Source organism: Oratosquilla oratoria, chromosome 4 (assembly GCF_046742065.1).
Source record: "Oratosquilla oratoria isolate Oo_2021 chromosome 4, ASM4674206v1, whole genome shotgun sequence".
Lineage (NCBI taxonomy): Eukaryota > Metazoa > Arthropoda > Malacostraca > Stomatopoda > Squillidae > Oratosquilla > Oratosquilla oratoria.
This window is the reverse complement of record NC_134780.1, coordinates 38,577,654-38,603,175: the sequence shown is the minus strand read 5'-3', so window position 1 is coordinate 38,603,175 and position 25,522 is coordinate 38,577,654. Positions and strand designations below refer to the sequence as shown.

Below are 25,522 nucleotides of genomic sequence, written 5' to 3'. Positions count from 1 at the left end.
GTGGGGTTGCAAGTTTCCAGTCCATGAAACTTGAGAGAATACTTATTATTGTATGTATACATACATAGAACACCTCATACTAGCAATCCCCTGACAGTAATACAATATCTCTTTCATAAGTGATTATGGTCCTGCCCAAAGGCTGTTAGTTTTCTGAATGCCACACCCATTGTTTAGAGAGAGCAGGAGTAATGTATTGATTGAATGTATACATGTATTGAAATTAATTTCATCAATTTATTTGTTGTTTATGTAAGCTATGAAGAAAACTAACAAATCTATAAATTTGTATGCCAATGTTCAGACTTGTGAATGCTATTCATGTATTATGGTTTAGTCTGATTTGATGGGTAACTGTGTCAAGGTTGCTTATGGGTGTGGTTCTATCCATTATCACTCTTCTTCCTCCATACTACCTGCTTTGCCCCTCATCTCCTGTTTTGGTCTTAATACCCTCTTACAATAATGTATACCTTGTATTTAACCATTTACTGACTCATGGAAGTGTCTACATTCCTTTTTATGCTGGCAGGATTACCTGTCTTGTATAGTACTACTTGCTCCCGGCCCCTTTTTTTCCATGCAGATTGTGTGTATTCATATAATTGTAAGATAAAGGCAAAGAGTTACAATTGAAGGGTCCCATTTGTTTGTTGATGAATTTATGCCTTCGTTTTATGTGATGTATGAGGGGGAGTGGATGGGGTGAGGGGGTATGTGTGAAAAATAAATTGACACAGTCTTAAGGGATTTCTCCCCATCTTCTCCATTTCTGCATGAGGGAACAGAGAGGGGGGGTCACTGATTTAATGAAGTGGACTTGTTGTGGATGTGCTGTATCCTGCGACACTGCTTCAGACCCAGGGCAGTGGGTGAGATGCAGGGATGATCCGTCATCCAGGAGGAACCAAGATAAGAGGGAGGGAGGAAGGTGGATGGGAGTGGAGTATGTGGGGATGGAATGGGTGATTTTATGCCTTTGTTTTTTGGCTACCTCCCTTGAAGGGGGAAAAAAAGCCTTTGGTATATGTATGTATGTACTGACTGCTCCATTTTTAGGCTCTCAAACAACAGTATGGAAAGATGTGTCTTTGTGTTTCTTTACTTAACTGTTTTTTACAGGAAAGGAACTAATCTATGGGCCCTGTCTCCTTTTGCCCAGTTATGTAGTTAGAGCTTCTACTATAGCAATTTCTAGGCCATTCCAGGAGTTTGGTGCATCAACATAGAAGAATGTGTATTTAAGTGTATTATGTAGGAAAGGAACAATACTCTTGGGGTACTATCTCTTCCTCTTACTCAATTTGTCTGTGTGTTTGTTTTACTAAATCATGCAGGATATGAGCAATGCTTGTGGGATCCTGTCTCTTATTTTCCAGTATCATCCTTGGCTACAAATTCACATAAGGGTTGAATGTATGTTTTTACCAATTTGTAGTATGTGGGGTTAGAAGGGTGTGCTACAAGTTTGTGTAATGGGGGAAGTGAAGAATGCTGTCAAGTTTTTATATATGTAACGGCATGTATGAGATGAATGGAGGGAGTGAATGTTTTCACATAATGTTGGGCTTTGTTAGCTTTGTGTGGTGTCATCATGTTTGGTCAACATATATGTGGATGTGATGGTATGGGAAGTATGGATTAATGGTAGGTAGAGATGTGGAATTGGTGGATGAAATTGGAAGAATAAAAAAAAATTAACCAGGTATTATTTGCAGATGACACTGCACTTGTGGCTGAATCTGAAGAGAAACTGAATTTAGAGGAGTATGCGAGAGGAAAGTTGTCAGTGAATATGAACACAGGGAAAGTGATGAGATTTACAAAGAGTAATGATGGTAGCAAGTTGAATGTGAATAAAGGAGTGGATGTGGAAGTAAATGATAGTAAAGGATGTGAATAAATTTATGGATGGAATGATGTGTATTTTGAGAGATTTTGGGAGATGAAGGCTATATAAAGGGGTGATTGTACCCATGACAATATGTGAAATGGGGATTTGGTGTTTACAAGAGATGGAGGGGAATAATTGTTTGAGAAATATGATCAGTGTTACAGGAATAGGTAGAGTGAGGCAAGGCAAGAAATAGGCAGAAATGGAACTGTTGAATAGAATAGGATATGGAAGTAATTCAGACACTTAAAAAATGAGTTGAGGAAAGACTAGCAAAGGAAGTGTGGATAGAGTGAGCTTGAGAGGAAGAAAGGGAATGGGGTGTATGGAGAATCGGAGCTTTGTATGCAAATGAAATGCTTCTTGAGCAGGAAAGAGAGAGTGCAAAAAAAAAAAAATAGGAGTGAATGGATGAAAGGATGACATGGCCCCAAGGGATGTTCAAATCTGTTACATAATCTATTTTGAGTTGAGGTGGAGGTCACCATATGGTGAAATTGTAGGGTAAACCAGCTCATACTCTTTGGCCTTGCTGTGGAAGATTTGTCTCTGCATTGTTTTGACCCAAGCAGTATGACAAGACAGGGACAACCCCTTATCTCCAAAATGCTGGGAGGTGTAGGTAGGTAGGTAAATGGGTTAATTATGTGAAGGCATGGTTTTTGACTTGGCATAAGGGGAAGGGGCCTCTTGGATTATATATATATATATATATATATAATTACACACACATGTATACAGGTTGTGCATATGATGGATTTGTTGCAGCTATCTTTTGGTGTGATTGCTTGCAATTTTCTGTATGTATGTACAGTATTGCCACAATTTTTGTGCATAGGTTAGTGTATATGCATATGCAATTACAGTACAGAACTGGTGTGGTTCTCCTGGGTATTCCACTTTTTAAATACTTAGTTTGAGAGGAGCATATGTGGACTTCTATCTGTGGTGAAAGTGGAGCAGTCATCACAAGGTTGCCAGATTATGATCTCGGTTTTGGAATTTTGGGGTTTTGCAGAGCATAAATATTTACACCAATTGTTTTGGAGTTGAACAGTTTTTTATATTATAAAGACAAAATTCATATTTTGCATTCCGAAGTCTTGCCTGATGTATTCTTGTTTCTTACAATTATTGACCATGGTGTTGTTTTTCATTGTTGATCTGCATTGCATACATTTTTAGGCTTCTGATTGACAGCTTTTGAATGTTAGAGAAAATCTTAAATTAATGAAAGTTATACATTTGTATAGCATCTTTGGAAAGGAGATTTGCATAAATAAACTAACCAAAAATTCATTAGTCTCCTATTTTGTTTAACAGCAGGGAAATCGTGTTTCATCATGTATCAACAAGAAATTAAGATATGTTTGGTTGGGTATTTTTTATTAGATAAGTTGACAGCAAATTATATTTGTTTAGGCATTTTTGTTGCAGATGTTGACATTGGTTTACATCAATGTTGATTTATTTACATATTTTTATTGAATTTTGTCATTACAAGTTATATAAATTTCCCATAAACAGAATTTTCTTTGATAACTTTAGACTTGTTTAAAGATTTTAAGTTGCAAGGAAAAGTTTCTGCTAAAATAAGTGGCATAAAACTCTAGCTGGCAACTTTAGTGTTGTCCATGGTCACACAAGGAGAGAGTGAGTAGCTGCTCTTGCTGGGGGCAACTTGGCAGTCAGGCTGGATGTAGTCTTGGAGTGAACAAGTGTGCTGTGTTGTTTAAAGGTCTCCAGCCTCCCAAGTGGATTCCAATGGTGCAGACAGTAACAGTGCTGTCAAGCCCAACTCCAGGCTCACTTGGCCTGGAGGAACAGGCACATAATAGTGACTTGGAGCAGCTGCAGGTGATGTAGTTGTCAACTTCTGGAAGTAAAAGAACCTCAGATTGAACTGTCTTCAGAATGTCATTTGTGTTTGTGTTACTAAGCATATGTCTGTACAAGTGCATATCTGTAGGAATGTATATAGATGTACATACTTGTGTATATATGTATGGGATTGCATAGATGTATGGGAAAGAGGCATGATTAAGGAATGGTAGTGAATAGATGAGGAAATGATGCAATCAGAAGATTTTTTTCTGCTCATCAATAATTTCTTGAGTGGGTGAAGGGGGTGGAGAGTTCCCATGTAATGAAGCAGTGGGGATAAACCTGCATTGGCTGCCGAGCCCTGTAGTAAAGATGCTCAATTTAGCTGCATTGCCTCTGACCTAAACAATAGACAGAGGGGAGTTATGTCACCATTAATTATGGTAAACTAAAACAAGGACAAAGCTTTCCATTGTCAGATGCCCTCCCCCCGATTCTATATCTTTTATTCCCAAACCACTTTCCTTTCTCTTCCTCCTCATTCCTCTGCTTCTCCCTCCCATTCATATCAGACCCCTTCCCATCTACCCTCTTTCCCATTCTTCCCCCTACCCCTTTCCCTATTCTTCCTCTACCTCCTTCCTCAATCTGCCTCACCCCATTCCCTACTTTTCCCCTTCCCCATTCTTCCCTTACCCCTTTCCCCATTCTCCCCTTACTCCTTCCCCATTCTTCCCATATCTCCTTCCCCATTTTCCCCTATCCCCTTCCCTAATCTGCCCATCCCTTCCCCGTTCTTCCCCACCCCATTCCACAGTGTTCTCCCACCCTATTCCCCAGTGTTCCCCTACCCTATTCCGTATTCTTCCGCTTTTCCACTTTTTCACTTTTTCCCCCAATTCCTTTACTGCCTTCCCCACTTTTCCTCAACCCTCTTCCCCACTTTCCCCCTACCCCCGTCCACATTCTTCCCCCATCCCCATTCTTCACCTCCCCGTCCTTTCTTCAGTCTCACTTTCTCCTCACCCTCCTCCTCCTCCTCCTTTCTCCTTCCATCGCCCCCCTACCATTCCTCCACGTCCCCTTCTCCCCTCCCTTTCCTTCCCTCTACCCCCATCCCCTCCTCTCTTCCCTTCCTTCTCCTCTCCCCATATCCTCCCTTCCCTCTCCCCATCTCCTCCCTTCCCTCTCCTCTCCCCTACTCCCCTTCCTCACAAAGACCTCCTTTCCCCCTCTCCATCTCCTTTTCCCTCTCCCACCATCCCTTCCCATCTTACCCCCACCCTCTGCCGTTCGCCCCATCTTCTTTTTGCCTCTCCCTCATACCTTCCACTCCTAATCCTTATCCTTCCCCATCCTCCTCCTCCTCCTCCTTTTCCCCCACCCCCTTCTACTCCTCTTTCCACCTCCTTCTCCTCCGCCCCCACCTCTTACTCCACCTACCCCCAACTCCTCCCCACGTACTCCTCCTTCCCCCTCATCATGCTCCCCATGCTGCTCCTTCCCCTTCCCCTTCCCCTTCCTTGTGCTCATCCTTCCTCCCCATTCTCTTCCTTTTCATTCTGTCTGCCCTCTCTTCCTCCCTCCCTCCCACTCCTCATCTTTCCTCCTGCACTTTTACTCATCATCCTTTTTCATTCTTAGCCTCCTACCTCTCCCTCTCCTTGTCCTTCCACCCTCCCTCTCGTCCTCATCCTCCGACCCCTCCCTCTCCCTCCTCATCCTCGTACACCCTCCTTGCCATGCTGGCTTCTCCTCCCTCTCCAACTTATCCTTCTCCTACCTTTCCCTTTCTTTATCCCCCCTCCCCCAGTCCTCCCTCACCCCTTCATCCTCCTCCTTCTTCCTCGTTCCCTCTCTTCTGCTCATCCTTTTACCCCTCCCTCACCTCGTCATCCTCTTACCCCTCCCTCAGATCCTTCTCCTTCCCCCTCCCCCTCCTTCTCCTCCTTCCCCGTTCCTTCTCCTTAACCTCCATCAGCCCCACCTTCCCGCCCTCACCTTTTTCATCATTCTTCCCCCTCCTTCCTCCTTTCCTTTCCCCTTCATCCTCCATCCCCCTTCCTCTTATCATCCTTGCCGTCCTTCTTTTGTGTTTAGTTTGGCGGTTTTCAAATGCCTTTAAGTGTGCGCTAGTCTTGTAAGTACATTACGAGCTGATGTTTATGGCTTCATACAGGTGCCTTTTTTCTTGTGTGAAATGCTACCATACGGGTGACCAAGATTGTGAAATGGCTCTCATTTCATTATGGAGGAAGTGATTGGTCGTGTCAACAAGGAGGAGCGAGGGGATTGAGGATTCCCTTTTGAGGATTTTTCTTCCCTGAGGTGCGGAGGCTTACTTTGAGTTGGCTACCCCCCCCCCTTTTTTTCCACCTTCTCAACGGGAGCAAAAGGTCATGATACTCTTGCGTGTCGTCTCGGAGGGAGTATTTTGTTGGTTGAAACTTCGTGTCTCTTCGAGTCTCAAAATACCTTCACACGCACTGGGAGGTATGACAGGTTCCTCATGTTTCAATCCCCTTCACTTGCACAGGTTCTGGGTATGTTCCTGGTGATGTAAATGTGTGTATCAGGGAGTTTCGTATCACCACTCGGGACCTCGAGGCAGGCTCGATGTCGGGAACACCGGTTGAGAGAGTCGAGTGAAAGTGCGTCATTGCTGTATCGAGACCACGCACGACAAGGCATTGAAGTTTCACCAGAGTTGTAGCGTACAAGGGGGGTTGTGTGTTATTAAATGTAATTGAGTTGCTTACAGGATAATGGTGGTAAGAGATTCGTGTTTTAAAAGGTAAAATGTTGCCTCATTTTTTGTAATGTACCTCGGTCCCACAGTGGACGGCAACGGTCCTCGAACCCTACCTCAGATCTCTCGGGAAAGAAACGTTAAACAGTTATATGTGTTGTATTAGTGACTTTGTTTCACTGAGAGTGGTAGGAAGGGTGGGGGGCCAGCTGTCAGTTTACATTATGTGAAGAGGAGGAAATATGAAGTTGATGGGGTTCTTGGGACCCGTCCGTAGACCGAGTGTCTACCCATCGGGGCTGCACCCGTAGATGGAAGTAAGGAAAGTTAACTGAAATAACGAATCGCTACTGAAGAGTAGCCCTGGTAACAATAATTGTTGTCTTCAGTTTCGCTGATTGGAATACCCGGAACCCCACAGCGGATGGCAACGGTCCTCGGGCCCTACTACTAGTCTCTTTGGGAAGAAACCTTGTACTGTTGTCTGGGATGTATTAGTATAGGGTCATTTCTGTGTCAACGCCTGAAAATAGTAGGAGTAAGGGAGCAGTCTGCGGTTGCCATCTTTACATGGTGAAAAGGTGTAGGTAATACAGGTGAGAGATCTTAGAGCCCAGTCCGGAGAGCGAGTGCCAACCCCTCAGAGTTGCACGTAATGTAGGCGAGGGGTTTAACCGGTTTTGCAGAAGCACCACGTGCAGTCAACCATCATTGATCCCCACAACTCTGGTGAAAGTCGTTAAAGAATTTCCGCTACTTTTATCAGTTTCATGTCGATATGCCGGTACTTGAGAACTTTCCCACGGTTAGTGTTTTTAGTCTGTTTAAGCTCACCAGCACATAATAAAAACTGCTGGTCCATAACAGTGACGGGTGAATATCAAAAGCTCCCGAGGTACATAGATTAACAAACAAATAAATAAGCAAATAGGTAAAAACAAATCTAATGAAAGGCCATCCGGACGTTGTTGGTACGTAACCAGTAATAGCAAGTTCGTGCATCCACCTTAAGCATCATTTCGCACATGACTCATTACTACCCGCATGTACCCATCGCATCAGTCGCCATCACGACTATTCAGTCACCATCGGAAATGCATTAAAAGAAATTACACCCTTTGTGAAGCAGACACTTGCTCCAACCATGGCTTCCACAGGCACAACACTACAGTAGATAGTAAAGCTTGGCCACCCAGCCACAAACTCTTAAAGTAATTTAGTTTTCATAGTTTGTATTCCATAACATCATGTTCATCCAATACAGTAACCATCTGGTAAACAGCCCCACTTTTCATCATATGCATCCTTTGCTCTCATACCGCTTTCCCACATTTAGTAGCTACAGCTTTCTCAGTCCCACACAACCTCAGCCCAAAACCACTACCATCACCCTAACAACTAGCTATCATCACTCCGCTCACATTCAAACCACTTTGGCACCCCAAGACGCCCATCACCCAAGTCTCTCGGCTATCTGAACCCATACACCCTTACAACGACCTTACATCAAGTTATTAATCCTAGCTTGCCACCATCACTAACCCACTTAAACCGCTACTCTACGACCAACCCCTACACCAATCACCATGCTTGCCTTATACAGGTTTCTTGCGTTCGAGTCTTGCGTTATCTTGTATGTTAGTGAACTAGCATAGGATACTGTCCTTATTTTGGTAAAAATGAGAATTACACTTGAGAGGTATATTTGTAACAAAGTAAGGAAATAGAAATGCGTCATCTGTTAGCAAGAAGGTGAACAAAGGTCGTCGAACTAGGAATTGGTCTTTCATGCACGGTGAAGAATGCTGACATTCGCATTTTCCCGCCATTTTCCTGCACACGACCACGTTCCTCCTTACAACATTCATTCACTATAGAATCGCCTCGAATATACAGAACCACCAGTATCCCCACCCATCTCCAACTCCCAGAAATCCTCACAACCTAATACCATCGTCACCTTAGTAACAGTCCTTGGTACATCATGCACCTGGATTGGAGCGCACTGCCAAATTTGCGTTTTTTCATCGCACTCAAACATTAGTCATAGTAAATAGTATGCATGACTGCAATAGTAAATACTCGTGCTGTCAGCCAATGTTATTTCTACACCAGCGCAACTGTTGCCAAAACATTCGAAAGCTGTTACGTCATAAGCAGTTCCCTCCGCGACCGTAAAGTTGTCGAGATTAATGGTATAGTCTGGCGGTATTCAGGATAAAAGGGAAAATGCCACCAACACGGGAAAGGATTGGTATGGGCATTCTCTGTATGTCTGCCACGAGGAGTTTGGAGACAGCCAGAACAGCAGAGCTCACCCCGTGAGTCGGGTCAGCCGTTGTCTAGTCGCTAATATTGGCTTCAATCTTTTATCTGTTTAAAAAACCAACACATTTATTTTATTTTGTTTGTTTATTTTATACTATTTATTTATCTATTGTTAGCAGGCATTGCATGTATTTTTAGTATTCCATGCATTTTTAAATGTCGAAAGAGCATTGGTAGACTACTTCATTGTCCGTTCAGGCGTCATACGACAACCAATTTTTACAAAATGGACGGTTGGGAAAGCAAGTTCTTCGGCAATAAACATATTTATGAAAAAAATTAAATTTGAAAGCGTCCAGGTGATAATGATAATTGTGATAAATAATGTATTGGCCCTTGTCAGCGCCTTTGTGTCGCATTGCACCCCTAAAAGTGTCCAGGAACTGAATTGAATGACCAGCTGCTGCAGCCCGAGATGTGCGGTGGTAAGAAATTTGTTTTTGGCATCCCCCTTACCTTGGCAGCAACCTCTACCTTCATCACACCACCACACACCTACCTTGACCTACAGCAGCAGCACTGGCTCCACCAGTCAAGCCACTCTCACTTGTACAGTGAGACCTGCGCTGGGGTTGCTCGCCCGTTTGTCGCAGACTCACCCACCCACCCACTCCCTCCCTCCCCTCCCACCGTCACTCTCCCTTCCGATGGATCGTCCACACTTCCTGGTCGCACTAGCACCGACTTTGGTTGAAAGATATTGTGTTTGGTTTGACCCAATTCTGTACGAGCGCGCGCGCATACACCTGCAAAAACATGCAGGACACGTACATACATGAACTCGCGCATAGGTGCGCGCGCGCACACACACACACACACACGACTCGATGACGCGGTTGGTAGAGACTCCGACTGTCATCACGGCGGTCCGGGTTCGAATCCTACCCAGGGCTGAAATAATTTCAGTATCGCTGCGCTTAGAATCGTTACTCCAACTCTCGTGGGCGAGGAGTTGGGTGTGTGTGTGCGTGCAAGGTCACAACATTACCCATAGCTCGGTCATACGAGCTCTGAGCTCTCTTCCGGGAGGGAAATAGCTGTCGATTACGAGTCCAACACGTGATCCAAGGACCATGGTGAATACACAGAGTTGTGATGGAGAGTAAAAGCTTTGCTCCGTTCTTACCGTAAGTAAATACACACACACACACACACACAGGCGTGCGCGCACAAGTATAAGCACCCAACCACTTGTACTAAGATCACGTTGGCATCATGGTTGACACAGCAGGTGCGGAGTTGGGGGGGGGGTTAAATATCAGTGGCTTTCGGATCAACTTTAGAATGTACCACGATAGTGTTGTCCCCACAATACTGGAAGAGCTAGTGACTAATCATCAACTTGGCTTCAAACTAGGAAGAACTGTTACCATCAGAAAGATGTATTGAAGAAGGATAACTCATTGCGAGTTTGTAGACAAAGTAGATCCGGATTTTGAAGATATTGTCAAACTGCGAGAAGTTGGGTATGAAGGATTCGGAAGGTAGTATGTCGTACAGAGTAATAACAAGTGGAACAGCTGGCCAAGGAAAGGCAGTATACGCCCAGATTACAAATGGTTTGGATTTTTTATATATATAAAAGAAAACCAGAATGAATATAACATTGCATCAAGGAATACAGACCACCAGGCAAATATGATACACTTCCAGGACCTCCCTGTAGAAGGGCTGAATACCACACGTGCAAAACTTAGTGACGCCCTTGAACAGAGATGAGAAACTTGAAGCTTTGGAGAGTTCAAGGCTGGCGTCTTGAGCCAAGAATATCAAGAGGTGTGACTTGGAGCGTGATTGGTTCCCGTAGATGACAGAGAAACAGTTACACACACACACACAGAGATACACGAAATAAAAGAGAATAAGAATGAAGAGGAAGGTCAAGAGATTGGGTGAATGAAAACCATAAAATAGAATAGGTTAAGGTAAATAAACATTCATTAGTATATAAATTACAGTACATCACACTTGGAAACAAGTACACATGGTCACAGGCAGAGTATTAAGTTACTTTTGAGTATTAGATGGTGTAACTATAGATGTTGGTAGGGGTGTATGATTTTTGTTGGTTATGAAATATCAATTGGAAAGTAGTGGAGCTTTCCAGAGTGAAGTTGTAATGTGCATTTGCATAAAATGCCTGAGAATGTGTGGCAGAAGAAATTGTTTCAGGCATGACAAAACTCCCCTCAGAGCACACTTATCATTCTTATCTAATCATATTGCCAGTTTAAGATAGCCGAAGATTTTTTTTCCACTTGTAAAAAATCAATGAGCTCGTATTTAATGGCTCACTACAGGGCTAGCCTATCCCCACGGGTACTATACAACCTCTGTATGTCACCACATTGGATTAATCTGTTTTGATTAGGTTGTGTATTTGTTGGGAAGTCCTTCTCTAAGTGACTTATGGTCCCGCCCGGTGGCTGTTGCCGGTTTTCTGGAGGCCGCGGGTCTCCTGCAAGAGAGACCAGGGGCAACAGATTGGTGACATGTGCAGTTGTTTGACGTGTTTCGAAGGATGTGATTGTAATTAGAAAAGTAGTTCAACTAGAGTAGATGCTACCCTTGAAACCAGTATTTAATTGACAGAGAGGGTGGAAAATGTTACTTGCATGGTAACTAGATGTATTTTTGTACAGTAAGAGATTTTATTGAATAGATAAACCAGTTTCCTGCATTCGAAAGTATTGGGAGTTGATTTCGATAAAGTTAAAAAATATATATGGTAGAGTTTAGCACTGAATGAACTTAGCATGCCAAGATTATGGATAAAACTGTACAAGTTTGTAATAGAAATATATTGGTAAGTAAGAGGGGAAAAAGTTTAATGCCTCGTGAAGGTCGATGGGTACCATCACCCTTGGGTGAGGAGGGATACATACTCCCAAGGTTACCCTGGGAAAGGGAGCAGGGTGAAGAAGAATTGCCGAATAATCGAGTCGTCGGCGACAGGGGCTCGGGTGAGGAAGTGCCGGTTAATCGAGGGGTCGACAAGGGCGGGACTCGCCCACAGATTCGGTGACCGTGAGTGACACCCCCCACCCCCGAACGCCCTTGGGAGGAGGGACTGTTTTCCGTAACCTTGGTTGAGGCAGAAAATCGGTTCATGGACACGAACGCCTTCGTCGTGGAGTTGATTCGTTGAAGGTATCCACGCGCTCGCGCACGCACATGCATTGTTTGGAGGCTATCGAGAAATACATTTGTCCGCATGAATTTGTATAATTTGTGGAATGATTTGGGGGAAGAGATATACTTGTCAGATAGCATAAATTATTTTGAAGCTAAGCGTGACCGTTGGGGACGGATGGGACGCTCGTGTCCTGTAGTGGTAAATACGCGCGCGCGCGCGCACACACACACACACACACACACACTAATGTATGCACGCATTGAATAGTACAGTATCAGTACATTTGTTTGATGCGATAATTGTGGTGAAGACCGAGTCGTAATGGCATAACATTTCGCTCACCAGAGATAAGCATAAGGATGCTGAATACAAATTATGTGTATGCATTCCTCAGAGAGGGGAGAAACGAGATGTAACGTGGTGTGAGGTCTTGCAAAATTGACAAGCTACTAATATGCGCTGGTTTGCTATTGTGCGCGTGTGTGTGTTATTATGTTTACCTAATTATACTACTCGGGAACCTGTGATCTCCTATTCTCCAGTTGTCGCTGTGTGTGCGTCTCTATCTTTATCATCTCTCACGTGCTCCTACCGTCTTATATGTCAAGGATGAGCCAAGAAGAATAGAACGAATAGAAGTGAGCACACACCGCGGCAAACGATCAGCCATCTTTCTCTCATTGTGATTTTTATGATTCACGTCGCTTTCAGTCATTAGATGAATCACTGATGATACAGAAGTGAGGCCTACTCCTCTTCGCTCCCCCCCCTTCCTCCTCGCAGTACGCCCCCCCCCCTCGGTCTCCTCCCCCTCCTGGCATCCCTTCCCGTCATTTTCCTCTTCCTTCCCCCTCATCCCACCCCTGTCACTCCATTTACCTTCCCCGCCCTCTTGTCCTTGTTCCACATCTTCCCTATTCTTCACACCCATTTTTACCTTCCTTTCCTCTCTTCCCTCTCCCGCTTTTTCTTCTCCCTATCCTTACCCCTCCTCATCCTTTCACCCTCCCCCTCTCTCCTCTATCCCCATCCCTTCACCCCATCACAGTACCTCTCCCGTACTCTTATCTTCTTCCCTCTGCCTGTCGTCTCCCTTTCCCCTTCCATCTGTCCTCTTACCATCCCCTCGCCTCTTTCCTCCCCATCCTGCCCCCCTTCCCTTCTTCTGCTTCCTGTTTTCATCTCTTCCCCCATTTTCTCTTTCCTCATTTCCCCCCTGAATTTTACCCCCCCAAACATTCCCCCTAATTTTTCCATAAACCTGTTTCTTGATCTCTCCCCCAGTCCCTCCTCACCCTCTCCCCACCATTTTCCCAACCTCTCCCACCTCTCCCACCCATTCCCCCATCCACATTTCTTTCTCCATTCTCTCTCCACCCTCTGTCTGAATACTAGATATTTTAAGATTTTAGATAATACCAATAGAGAGAATTATCTTTAGTTTCATGGGTATAAGGATGCCTTTACTCTTGGATAAGAGTAAGGTTAAAGGAAGAACACACACACACACACACACACGGTAGTGTGTGCAAAAACAATACATGAATTTAAAAATTGTTTAGATAAAATGAGAAATGAAGACGGGATCCCACGAGCATAGCTCCCCTTCCCGTAAAATACAACTAGGTAAATACACACACACACACACACACACACATAGTATGATAGTTGGAGAGTAAAAGACTGCCAAGTCACCCACCTGATGAATATAGATATTCTTGTTTGAACATACTGGACATTTTTGTTCAGCCCATTTGTTCATTAGTCGTGAAGCATTAGCTGGAATAGTACCCACAGACTTTTCAACCTGGGAATCCTGGAGCATCCTTGAAACTAGTAACAGCTGCTGCATAGGTCTGTAAGTCTTCTATTTGTTATTTTGGGCCCTGTCTGGAAATACTAACCAACAGGACTTCATGTATAGTCATCCTTGTCTTTTGAAGATTGCACTTCATGGATGGCAGTGGAATCAATCAGTCAGTTGTTGCCTTGGGGTTTCACTAAATGTAAAAACTATTGCCCAGTAGTGGCTGGCAATGGTTCTAGGGCCCATCCACAAATCCCTGGGAAAAAAATGGACTGGGTTAGTGTTGAACGTTTTTTATGTCGCCAGCTAAAAATTGAAGGGGGAGGGGAGCTGTTGCTTTTGGTCAACTCTCCATATGTAAAAAAGTGTAAGAAATACAGTGGAGGTTGTTAGGTATCTTGGACCTAGTCTGAAGACTCAACCCCTCAGGAATACACCTGATGGTTGATGGGTTTTGAAAATGGATAGATTTGTTGTCTGTCATGGAGGATTACTGCATACAAGTACCTGTCATTGGTCCAAACAGTGGTGTAACTTAATGTAGACACCTTGAGGTACCACTAGGCTGTACATACATAAAATATACATAATTGTATTTCTTATGACTGAATTAATTAATAATTTCGCATGTCTTTCCACAGGGAAGTGAAGGTGGGGAAAGTGAATATGAAAGTGCTGATGAAGAAGAACTTGGTGATGAAGAGGAGGAGGAAGAAGAAGAAGAAATAATAGTTTTAGGAGAACAGGGTGGAGAAGTAAGTTGTAATTAATTGGTCTAATAAGCTATTTTGTTTGAAATTTAGCTAATTCATAATTTTGTGCTTGTTGATAACCCATGGTTTTGGTGGGTCCATACAATTCTGAATGTGTTAGCTTCATTAGGGATTAATATTTAGTTTTTCATTTTATGTAGCCATCATTTTGTAGTACTATATGTTGATCTGTTTGATTTATCATATACTTTTGTTTTCAATAGGTCAGTCAATATTTCAAAATATTTTTTGAAAAGAAGTTAGTATAAGTAATTTTATTGTCTCTAGGAGAATCGACAGCTTGATGATGACGAAGACCGGAAGAACCCGCAGTATATTCCAAAGAAGGGCACTTTTTATGAACACGATGACAGAACAGCCATTGAGGATGCTCCGCCTGAAAAAGGGTCAGTTTATACACATTTTAGTTATTGTTTCCCTGCAAATATTTTATGTCTGCAGTGTATCACAATTGAATGTTGTGTCATACAGTTGATGTCCTGGACATGGGTGTATGTGTGCATGAAAGTAATGAAATGCATTGTGCAAATGTTCTTTGTGACAGCTATTCCCTCTACATTTCACATAAAGATAGTCAACAACAGGTGAATGGTGGAATAAAGAGGTGAGGATGGAGGTGGCAGAAAATAGGTGTGTCTATGAGGAATGGTTGCAAGCAAAATACAAGGAAGGATGTGAGAGGTGTTGAGTATAAATGGAATGGGTGGGAATGGTTTTTATGCCTTTGTTTTTTGGCTACCTCCTTTGTAAGGGGGAAAAAGCCTTTGGTATATATATGTATATGTATGTATGTCTGTATGTATAAAATTCCATAAATCTTCCTTCAGAGAGGAGGAAGAACAGCCAAAGAAGGAAGTTGCAAAGAAAAAGGTATGGAAAGAGGACGACAAGTGGAACCATGACCGCTTCAACGAATTCGATCAAGCACCAAAGTCTCGAGACGAATTAGTAACCATTTATGGTTATGATATCCGAAATGAAGAGGGTCCACCCCGTGCCCGAAGGAGACGGCGATATGGGTAAGTTTTGGTTAATACCTATTCATCATCTCCCCCACCCCACTCTTTTACACACACACACACACACACACACACACACACACACACACACACACACACTTATATATATATAAACAAAGGAATTGTGAATAAATAGGAATGCATGAGATTTGGGGGGATCAGTCCTTTAAGTGCAGTTGGAATGGCATATGGTAAGGTTTTAAGAAGATTAGGAAAGGAACAGGGAGTAATTAGGGAGGAACAGTGGTTGGGTTTAGCAAAGGCAGAGTATATGTCAAATGTTTGTAATAAGATATACTCTCTATCTCTCTCTATCTCTCTCTCTCTCTCTCTCTCTCTCTCTCTCTCTCTCTCTCTCTTTGAGAAGGCTTCATTGTGGTAGGTGTTGTATGGGATAGGGGGAGCTAAGATAAAAGGGAAACATGTGAAGGGTGGGTGTATACCTTGGCTAGCCACCTTCTTCATCAGAGAAAGTCTTCAATATATGAAGATGATATATGTATATCCTTATTCACCATAATTTTTTGTATTCTTATTATATTTTCTGAAATGGAAAATGTGTATTAATTTTTACTTTCATTTATTTATTATTTATTATCCAGGAGAAGCCAAGGAAAGAGGGAGGGAGGGGTGGTGAATAGGAGTGGAGTGGGTGGGGATGAAGTGGATAGGAGTGGAATTATGTCTCTTGACTTTGGCTACCACCCATTTAAGGGGGAAAAGGCCCTTGTTATATGTATGTATATATTTATTCTTTGTGATCTAGTTTCATTTGTTCCACATCTTGGAAAAGTGTTTCATCCAGTTTTAATTCCTCTTTTATGATAGCATTGGTAGGCTTATTATTAATTCCAACTTTATTGAATCCATAGCCGAGGACCAAATAAATACACAAGGAATTGGGAAGACCTGGATGCTTATTCAAAGCCCACCCGCGGAGGAGGTCGAGGAACTGGACGAGGTGGGGGCCCAGGAGGTCGAGGGCGTGGTGGTCCCAGGAGGAGTTTTGAACATATTGACGAAGAGTTCCCAGCTCTTTTGCCAGCTGATGTTACCCAAGCAGGTATTGACCTTGATCTCTCTTCCCCTCCTTTCTCACTCTTATCTTCTCACCCTTTCTCTCTCTCTCTCTTTCTTCCCCTCCTTTCTCACTGTATCTTCCCCTTCTCCCCCTCTCTTGTTCTCCCTTCCCTCTTTCTTCTTTCTTCTCTTTCTAGCTATTCTCTCTCTCTCTCTCCCCTCCCCCCTCTATTCCCCTTGCTCACTCTCTCTTCCCCATTCTCACTCTCTCTTCCCCTCTCCCACACACTCTTCCCCTCTCTTGCACTCTCTTCCCATCCTCTCTCTCTCAGCTTTTTTAAAATTGCTCTAGTTAGTCAAAATTGTATAATAGTCTATTTAATTGAATATGTATATTTTGTTCATGCATAGATATTATATTTCAGTTCAACAAATAACTAAAATGGATACTCGTACACCTCCCAAAGAAGCGACAATCATTGTAACAGACAAGACACCAGAGTCTAAACCTCAGGTTGGTGGACCACCACCTACTGCAAAAGACAAAATCATGGCTTCTCAAGATGCCCGACAAGACATGACTCCAGGAAGAGGGCGTGGTGGGTTACGTGGAGGGCGGGGAAAGGGGGAGCGGGGCAGAGGAAGAGGGATGCACCGAGAGGACCACAGGTGAGTTATTAGATTGTACCATTATTGTTGGATATTCTTCCATATAATTTTTAGAATGTTTTTATGCAAAAGAAATCATAAATACTTTGGGATTGTCTGTTTCAAGTACGCATGAACCATATCTTCTGGATTTTAAATTGGTTGTACAGAAGATTTTGTAGTGTATTGGGAAACACAAAAATTTAACAAATGATAATGTGTTAAATTTTTGTTCAGGTAAATTTTCTAGTCTGTCAGAAACCAACACCAGTAGATGTTGTCATGAAAATCATGTATGTAATATTGTTTATAAATGCATGATTTCTTGATCACTTGAGGAGAGGTTTTATAAATCCATGACATTTGAAAATTTACATAGGCTTGACGAGGGACATAATATGGATAACAGTCTACGTGGTGGTAAAAATCAAACTCGAGGTCATCATCACCATCAGCAGCAGCAACAGTCACAGCAGCAGCAGTCAAGAGATGTAGACGATGTCTCCTCAGATATGAAGAATCTTAACATTAACAATCAACATAGAGAAGATCACAGATTTAGAGGAAAGAATCGTGAGTGATAATTAACAAAGAGCAGAAATGGAGTTGTACAGTTATTTTACCTTAGATGTGGTATTTATATTGTCATCACAGCCCTTGCCTCTTCATCCCACCATTTCACTGCTTCTCATCTTGCTTATTATTCTTTGCATTCCACATTTTTTCTTTGTGCTGAAGCACTTTGTATTTAAAACATGGGATTAATTGTGATGTTAGTAAGCTTGCGGAGAACAATAAAATAGGATACTTAATTAGGTCAGGAGATGATGCTGAGATTCTGCAGGAAAACCTTAACAAATTATTCACATGGTTGGTGAAATGGCAAATGGACTTCAATATCTCAGAATGCAGCATGTTGAACTTAGGGCTACACAACCCTGAAAGTAGATATAGCATAGATAATATGTTTTTAGAGAAAATGAGTGCGAGAGAGACTTTGGAGTTCTAGTGTGCCCTTACCTTAAATCCAAGAAATAGTGCACTAGTGCCAGGGATAAAACTAACAGAACATTAGGTTTCATTGGTAGGACAGTTACGAATAGAAGGGTAGAGGTAATTATCAAACTGTTTGGCATTAGTTAGACCCATCCTTAACTATGCAGTACAGTTTTGGTCTCTGTCCTATAGAATGGACTTCAATTCACTAGAATCAGTACCGAGGAGAATGACTAAAATGATAATGGGCTCAGAAATTTACCTTATGAGGAGAGGCTTAGGGACCTTAACTTACATTCTCTGGAAAGATGCAGAGTGTAAGGTGATCTATTAGAGGTGTTCAAGTGGATCAAAGGCTTTAACAAGGGTGATACAAACAAGGTCATATTAAGACAGCAAGGCAGGACTTGCAATAATGAATTTAAATTGGATAAATTTAGATTTAAGAAGGAAATAGGCAAGAACTGGTTTACTAATAGGGTGGTCAATGAATGGAATAGACTTAGTAACCATACAGTGAGTGCTGAAACTATCAGTTGTTTTAAGAAATAGACAACTTTATGGATGGAGATGACAGGGGCTAATGGACATGGAACTTTCTTAGTGTAGGCCTTATGGTCTCTTGCAGTCCCCTTCATTCTTATATTCTAACCATTCTTCCTCTACTTAAGGTTCTCTTGTATCATTCACTACATCCCATACTTCTCAGTTTTGTTCAGTATTCTTTATTTCTCTCTCTCTCTTTTTTTTTTTTTTTTCTTTTCTTTTCTTTTCATTTCTTTTGCTCTGTCTCTCTCTTCTCATTTAACACTGTTGTGGCAGAACAGAAGTGAGCACATGAATGGTTGCAAAGAAGAAATTGGGAGGCATGAAAGGTAGAAAATGAAGATAGAAGCAAAATGCAAGGTGGGGGAGGCCAAAAGGAGGAGAGATGCAAGGTCTGGCAGGCATTTGATTGAGAAGGTTGAAAAGAAAAAAGATCTTTTGGAGTGAAATAAAAATAGCAAGGAGAGGGAGGTATAGGGTGCCATGATAATGGAAGTGAAGATGATAAGGCGAAGTTGAGTAGTGTTTTTCAGGGAGCTTTTGAGTGTAGAGATAGATTGGGAAGATTTGATTGTAACATTGGAAGATACTAGGGACATGGTGGGAGAGGATGGTGGAATGGCTAGTGAGGTTGATGTGTACCATATAGAGTAGACTTCAAATTTGAACGAAACAGAATGGAAGAACTTAAGTGTATTTGAGATTAATTATAGATGTATTCTAAAAGCAGATATGTTTTCTTTTCAGGTGGTAATGCCGCTGGTGGTAACATAAATGACAATCGGAAATCAAGTGTCCCACCACGGTTACAAGAGTTAGCTGGAGGCGGCCGGGGGCAAAAGAACAACAGTAGTGGATCACCACAAGGAGGAGAGAGCAATCCTAGTCCTCGGCCAAAGAGATACTCATCTCAGCGGCAAAGATCAATCCCAGAACAACCAGTTTCACCTTTCCAGCAACAGCAGCCTGGGTATTATGAAGGCCCTCTAGAGTCAGGTCAGTTCTTACCTGTTTTAAGTTAGAAGACAAACACATAGTCATGTGTATGCACACACACACACACACACACACACAAACTACCACACAAAAAACTATTAAGAAAACTCGAAACAACAGGAGGTGTACAAGGAAAATTACTGAAATGGATGAAAACTTTCTTGCATGGGAGAAAAATGGAAGTGGTGCTTAGGGATAAGAAACTTGACCAGGGAAGAAATGATAAGTGGACTCCCTCAGGGTTCAGTATTGGCTCCAATAATATTTGATATATATGTATATATATAAATGACATGGACAAAGGTGTAGAATATTATATAAACTTCTTTGTAGATGCAAAACTACTAAAGAAAGTACACATATACCAAAGGCTTTTTCCTCCTTATAAGGGAGGTAGCCATAAAACAAAGGCATAAAAACCACTCCCACCCATTCCAACCCTAACATACTCCACTCCCCTCCACCCTCTTCTCTCCCTCTTATCTTGGCACCTCCAAGTAAGTACAGAAAAAGACTGAATTGCTACAGAGAGACCTGAACAAAGTCTGAAAATAGAGCCAAAAGTGGGAAGTGAACTTAAACATTAAGAAATATAGTATGGTGGAGTTTGGAAAAGTAAAAAAAGAATATCAGGATAAATATAAAATCGGTACAAAGGAAGTAAAGAAAGTTCCGAAAAGGACCTAGGAGTAATTATCACCAAAGATATGTCCCCAGACAAGCATATAAACAAAATAGTTGGAGAAACCTACAATTTACCAAGATCAATAAAGGTGGCTTTTAACTACTTGAAGTAAAAAAAAAAAATAATAATAATAATAATAATAATATAGTCTCACTGATAAGACCAAGATTGGAGTTTGCTGTGACTTTATGGACACCCAGCTTAAAAAAGAATATAAGGAAATTAGAAAGAATCCAAAGAGTATGACAAAGATGGCCCCAACGCTTTCAAAATTGACATAGGAACAAAGATTGTTTAAACTGGAACTACCAACCCTGGAACAAAGAAGAGAAAGAGGAGATCTATTGGCCATTTACAGAATCATGAAAGGCATGGAAGTCCTTGACAGAGAAGACTTATTAAAGTGGGATAAATAAAACAACAAGGGGACATGAGAAGAAACTCAAAAAGGATAGTTATAGAAGAGATCTGAAAAAAGAAATTTCCATACAGAGTGTGGATGTCTGGAACAAATTGGACGAAACAATAGTGTGTGCAAACACCATACAAGAATTTAAGAACAAACTAGATATTGCAAGATTCAAAGATGGATCACCGCGAGCATAGCTCCCCTTCCCGTATAATACAACTAGGTAAAATACAGACAAAGACACATGTGCACAGATGCACACACACTAGGAATGTTGTGGTATCAAATGTAAAAACTTATTTTATTCACTGATTTTGCATAAATATCTTATGTTTCCTCACTCTGGATATTTGTAATAATATTTATATATTCTTATTGTATTTCTTAAATATGTTGCATTTGTCTAATCATTATTGTTGTCTGATTACTTTTTATTTTGAATTTTGCCATTTTCCTTGATTGTCTTCCCCATTACCAATTCATATTCTTATAATGTTTCCATAAGCGTGGAGCACACACACACACACACATTACACTTGCATGCATACATGGATTTTCTTTTCTTTTTCTTTTTAATATACAGTTGTCCTTCCCAATGTAGAGTATTGCTAACCCAAACATCAAGATATGTTCATTAATAAGTTATAATTTTTGCCTCAAATTTCCACTGACTGGAAACCTGCAGCCCCATGGTGGTTGACAATGGTTTGGCCCACTTGTAGATCGCTCTGGGAAGAAACTATGGACTGCTATTTGTTGTATTACTTTGGGACTTTGTGTCACTTGCTAAAAGCAGTAAAGTTGGGGGGGGGGGGTTATTTGATTGTCATCAGCACTTTGTATGTGAAAAAATGGAGGAAATGGAGTTGCAGGTGAGAGATATCTTGGGTCGGGTCCAAAAACTGAATCAGACCCTTGGGGCTGCACCTGTTGCTGGATGTGAGGTAATTCACGGGTTTTGAAAATGGGCAGCAAAGAGATGATTCTTTGCCATCTATGTTGCACAACCACTAACAGGTTCATTTAACACACAAAATAGAATACTTGAGGAAATTAGTTTCTATGCTACACTTGAAAATTTAATTCAAACGTCTCTTCTTTGCAACTTGAGTACTGTGACTTTCCTTTACCTTTCTTCATTTTTTCCCCCTTGTTTGGCTGTCTTTCCTTCTCATGCATACCTTTGTGTTTCTTCCTTGTCTTTTTTGTGTCATTTATCAGCACATCTACATCTTCCATGATTATCTTCACTCTCTCTAGATACTGTCACACCCTTCTTCCATTGTCTCTATGATCTTCCTCATCTCCTTTGCACATTTTCTCTCCCTATACCAAAAGGCCTTATGCCTCGTATAAGAGCATACACCCATCCATTGTCAATCCCCTCTTAGCTCTTCATGTATGAAGTGTCATCCCTATCCCCTGCCCACTGCTCATATCAGTTAGTGCAGTAAGACATAGCATGGCCTGACAGCTGAAGCAGATTTACCCCCACTGTTTCATGACTTGGGTAGTCAGCCCCTAACCCTCACCCCCAATATAGATTTGAAAAATACACAGATATAATGATACACAGACAAAATGAACACTCTTTTGGGGCACATAATTTCCTCATGTATTCACAACCCCTATCCACTCGTATCTATTTTCCATTTCTTGCTTGACATTCCATTGGCATCCAGTGCCTTCATTCTTGGATTTCATCTCAAGATCCCTTTATCCACATCCACCTTCCACACTCATTGTACAAGTCCTTTTTCATATTCCCAAACATCCAAACATTCTTTGATTAATGCTGTCTGTTGGGTTTCCCATGCGCTGAATGGCCTACCGGCTCTGGCGCTTGGCCTTCAAGCCAAAAATTTCATAAATCAATCTATTGGCTTTCTTTCCACCCTTGCTCTCGGCCTTACCAACCCTCAGCCCCTACCATATTTCTTAACACTTCATCTCAAACATGTTTAGCCTATTCCATTTTACCTCCTTCAAATTCCAAGTCTCTGCTCCATGTAGTGTTGTGATCAGTCACTCCCACATAGTCTTCTCTTTGTGTTCATCCCCTGATACCTAATCCTCATGACACTTCATTCCCAGAAGACATATACTTACTTCTCCTACTCTATAACTTAACCCCAATTCTCCATTCCCAATTACATGTGGTTTTCCACCTCCTCCAGCCTCATGCGTACATTGCATCACCTTACGCTTGCCCATATTGTCCTTCAGTTTCCTCCCAACACATACCTTCCCAAACTCCACCCCTAAGTGCTTCAGTCTGTCATCCAACTGAGACACAAGTGCAGTGTCTCCACAAACTACTGGCCTTTTCCCCATTCCCCTTCACTCTTGATTACTAGCTCCAAACTCCTGCCTAGCACCCATGTATTTATCTCCATGAATGCATTATCTGTATACATGTTGAACAACCATGGTGATGAGCCTTGTGTAGTCATACCTTCACCTCAAACTACTCTCTCCATTTCCTACCCACACACAAGTTCTACTTCTTATAAAATCTTTTGACTGCCTACAACAAACTTCTTATTATCCTATGCATTCACTACACCTATATTTATGTTCATATACCAAAAGACTCTCCCAGTAAGAGGGGTAGTCAAGTCAAAGCATGCATCCACACTACACCTATCCCAAAACCCATTTGTTGTCCCTCCCCTATTAGCTCTTTGTAGATGAAGGATCACCTCTCACATATTTAGTTATGACAAATGCCAGATTATGGGACCAAAAATTGATAGCTCCATGTAGTCATCCAGCAAGATCAATGTTGGAAAGAATCATCTCCCCCATCATTCATCTTCAGATCCCATCAACACCTACATTTCCATTTGGAGATGAAACCATTAGGAGTTGCACTCTGTCTCTGAACTGGTCTCAAGATCTATGTCAATTTACCATCTTTCCTCCATGTTTTCACATAAAGAGGGCTGAAAACCAACAATGCACCCTTACGCTCCCTGTACCCTGTGTATTGCAAATTATGGCTGATTTTTTACTGAAGTAATCATTTTATCTTATTTTTTAGTTTGTAGATGAAAGAAATTGTATTGTGTTTTTCACATGGATCAGGCATGGAATTGGTTTCAATGCCATGTGACCATGGTTATGCCAGCACGAGCATGAAATGATAATTCAACTTTGTCTGCACCTTTCTTCCATTTTTTTTCTTTCTTTCTCTTTTGCCATCCTTTTCTCCCCATAATGGTACCTGATACCTATGAGATGGATGTCCGAGAGCATTGTCTCCCTGTCACCTCCATCTGGTGTCTCCAAGGAGCTGATATTTGGTCTCTGGACCAGGCCCACGATAGCTCTCTGTCAGATTACTGTATTTCTTACACTGTATCACATAATGGGTGCTGACAATTGGCATCAGCTCCCCTCCTCCTACTAATGCTATAACTACACTTGTCCCTTGATTTCCCAGACTATGCCTCTACAAGTCTGGGAGTTTAACATAAGCCTGGAGCTCACTTTTTATTCCCAGAGCAATCTATAGGAGTGCCCAAGAACTGTTGCCAGTGACTGTAAGGCTGCAAGTTTCCAGTCTGGGAAACTTTAGGCAATAGTAATTGTGGTCAAAGTACCATGTGAAGATGAAACATTTATTAAAAGTGCAATGTTTCACTTAATTATGTACTTGAAAAAGCTTCTACAAGTAAAATGATGTACTTCTAATAAAGGTTTCATCCTCACATGGTGTGTACTCTGATAATTTTTTCAACAATTTTCATCTTAAATCAACAGTTATCCTCTCCCTCCTCTCCTTTCTTATATTTTTGTTTCTGTTTTCCTGCTATGGTCCCAGTGATGGGTACTTATGCATGGTGGGCCTGGAAGATGTATTCCAGAGACAGTCATCTCTGCTGCTCATCTTCAAAGCCATAGATGGAGAAACATGACACTTGATCTCCAAGCAGAGTCTAAGATCTTATATAAACTTTATCAGTATTTCCTTATCAGTATTTCCTCCACCATTAGTAGAACTGATGGCTGGCAACTACTGCCCTCCTACTGCTGTAAGCCAGTGACATAGAAACAGTCTCACACAAATACGAAAGACAAAATATTGAAGTTTCTTCTGGGAGAGAGATATAGGACTCAGACTGTTGCCACAGTTTAGGGCCGTTGGTGTCTAATGAGAGAAACTTTAGACAACATTATTGATTCTATTTCCTCTCCTTGACACTTAACCCCTTCGATATGAGTCAAACATTCATGCATGCATCAGGTTGCCAGACGTACAATGATGCATCACAATATGTGCATTACAAAATATAAAGTTACTGCTATAGTCATTCTCTTCCATCCTGAATAAATATAATGTCACAGGAAATATGATCAAGCCTGTTCACAGAATATGGGGTCACTCAGCTACAACTACAAAGTAGATATAATCTGAAAGCCAAAGCCAGCGTTCTCATGTCCCTCACTTGTGGCTCATGATGCATACATAGGTGCCATTGTATTCAAGAGTATAACCTTCTTCTCTTGACATTGTTTCTACCTGTGTTGTTGATTTGCCTTATGTTGCCTTCTTTTACACATTCAGCTTTTTATATTTGCAGCATGGTCACATGGCTGACATCAATTCCAACAGCATGTATATTATCTTAATGTCTTATGTTTTCTTGATTCATACTTTTTTATTCCTCTTTTCAGTTATAGAATTTT

General features: G+C 41.7%; 1 protein-coding gene across 4 annotated transcripts in view; it reads left to right on the top strand.

Moving 5' to 3' along the window:
* Positions 1–25,522, top strand: part of LOC143024778 (uncharacterized) — a 33,108-nt gene that overhangs the window by 3,975 nt on the left and 3,611 nt on the right. For all 4 annotated transcript variants that reach the window (XM_076183938.1, XM_076183936.1, XM_076183935.1 and 1 more), the window contains exons 2-8: positions 14,380–14,493; positions 14,779–14,897; positions 15,339–15,530; positions 16,403–16,593; positions 16,976–17,219; positions 17,578–17,771; positions 19,488–19,736. In XM_076183938.1, coding sequence (XP_076040053.1) covers positions 14,380–14,493; positions 14,779–14,897; positions 15,339–15,530; positions 16,403–16,593; positions 16,976–17,219; positions 17,578–17,771; positions 19,488–19,736 — 1,303 coding nt within the window. The remainder of the gene's footprint in view (positions 1–14,379; positions 14,494–14,778; positions 14,898–15,338; positions 15,531–16,402; positions 16,594–16,975; positions 17,220–17,577; positions 17,772–19,487; positions 19,737–25,522) is intronic.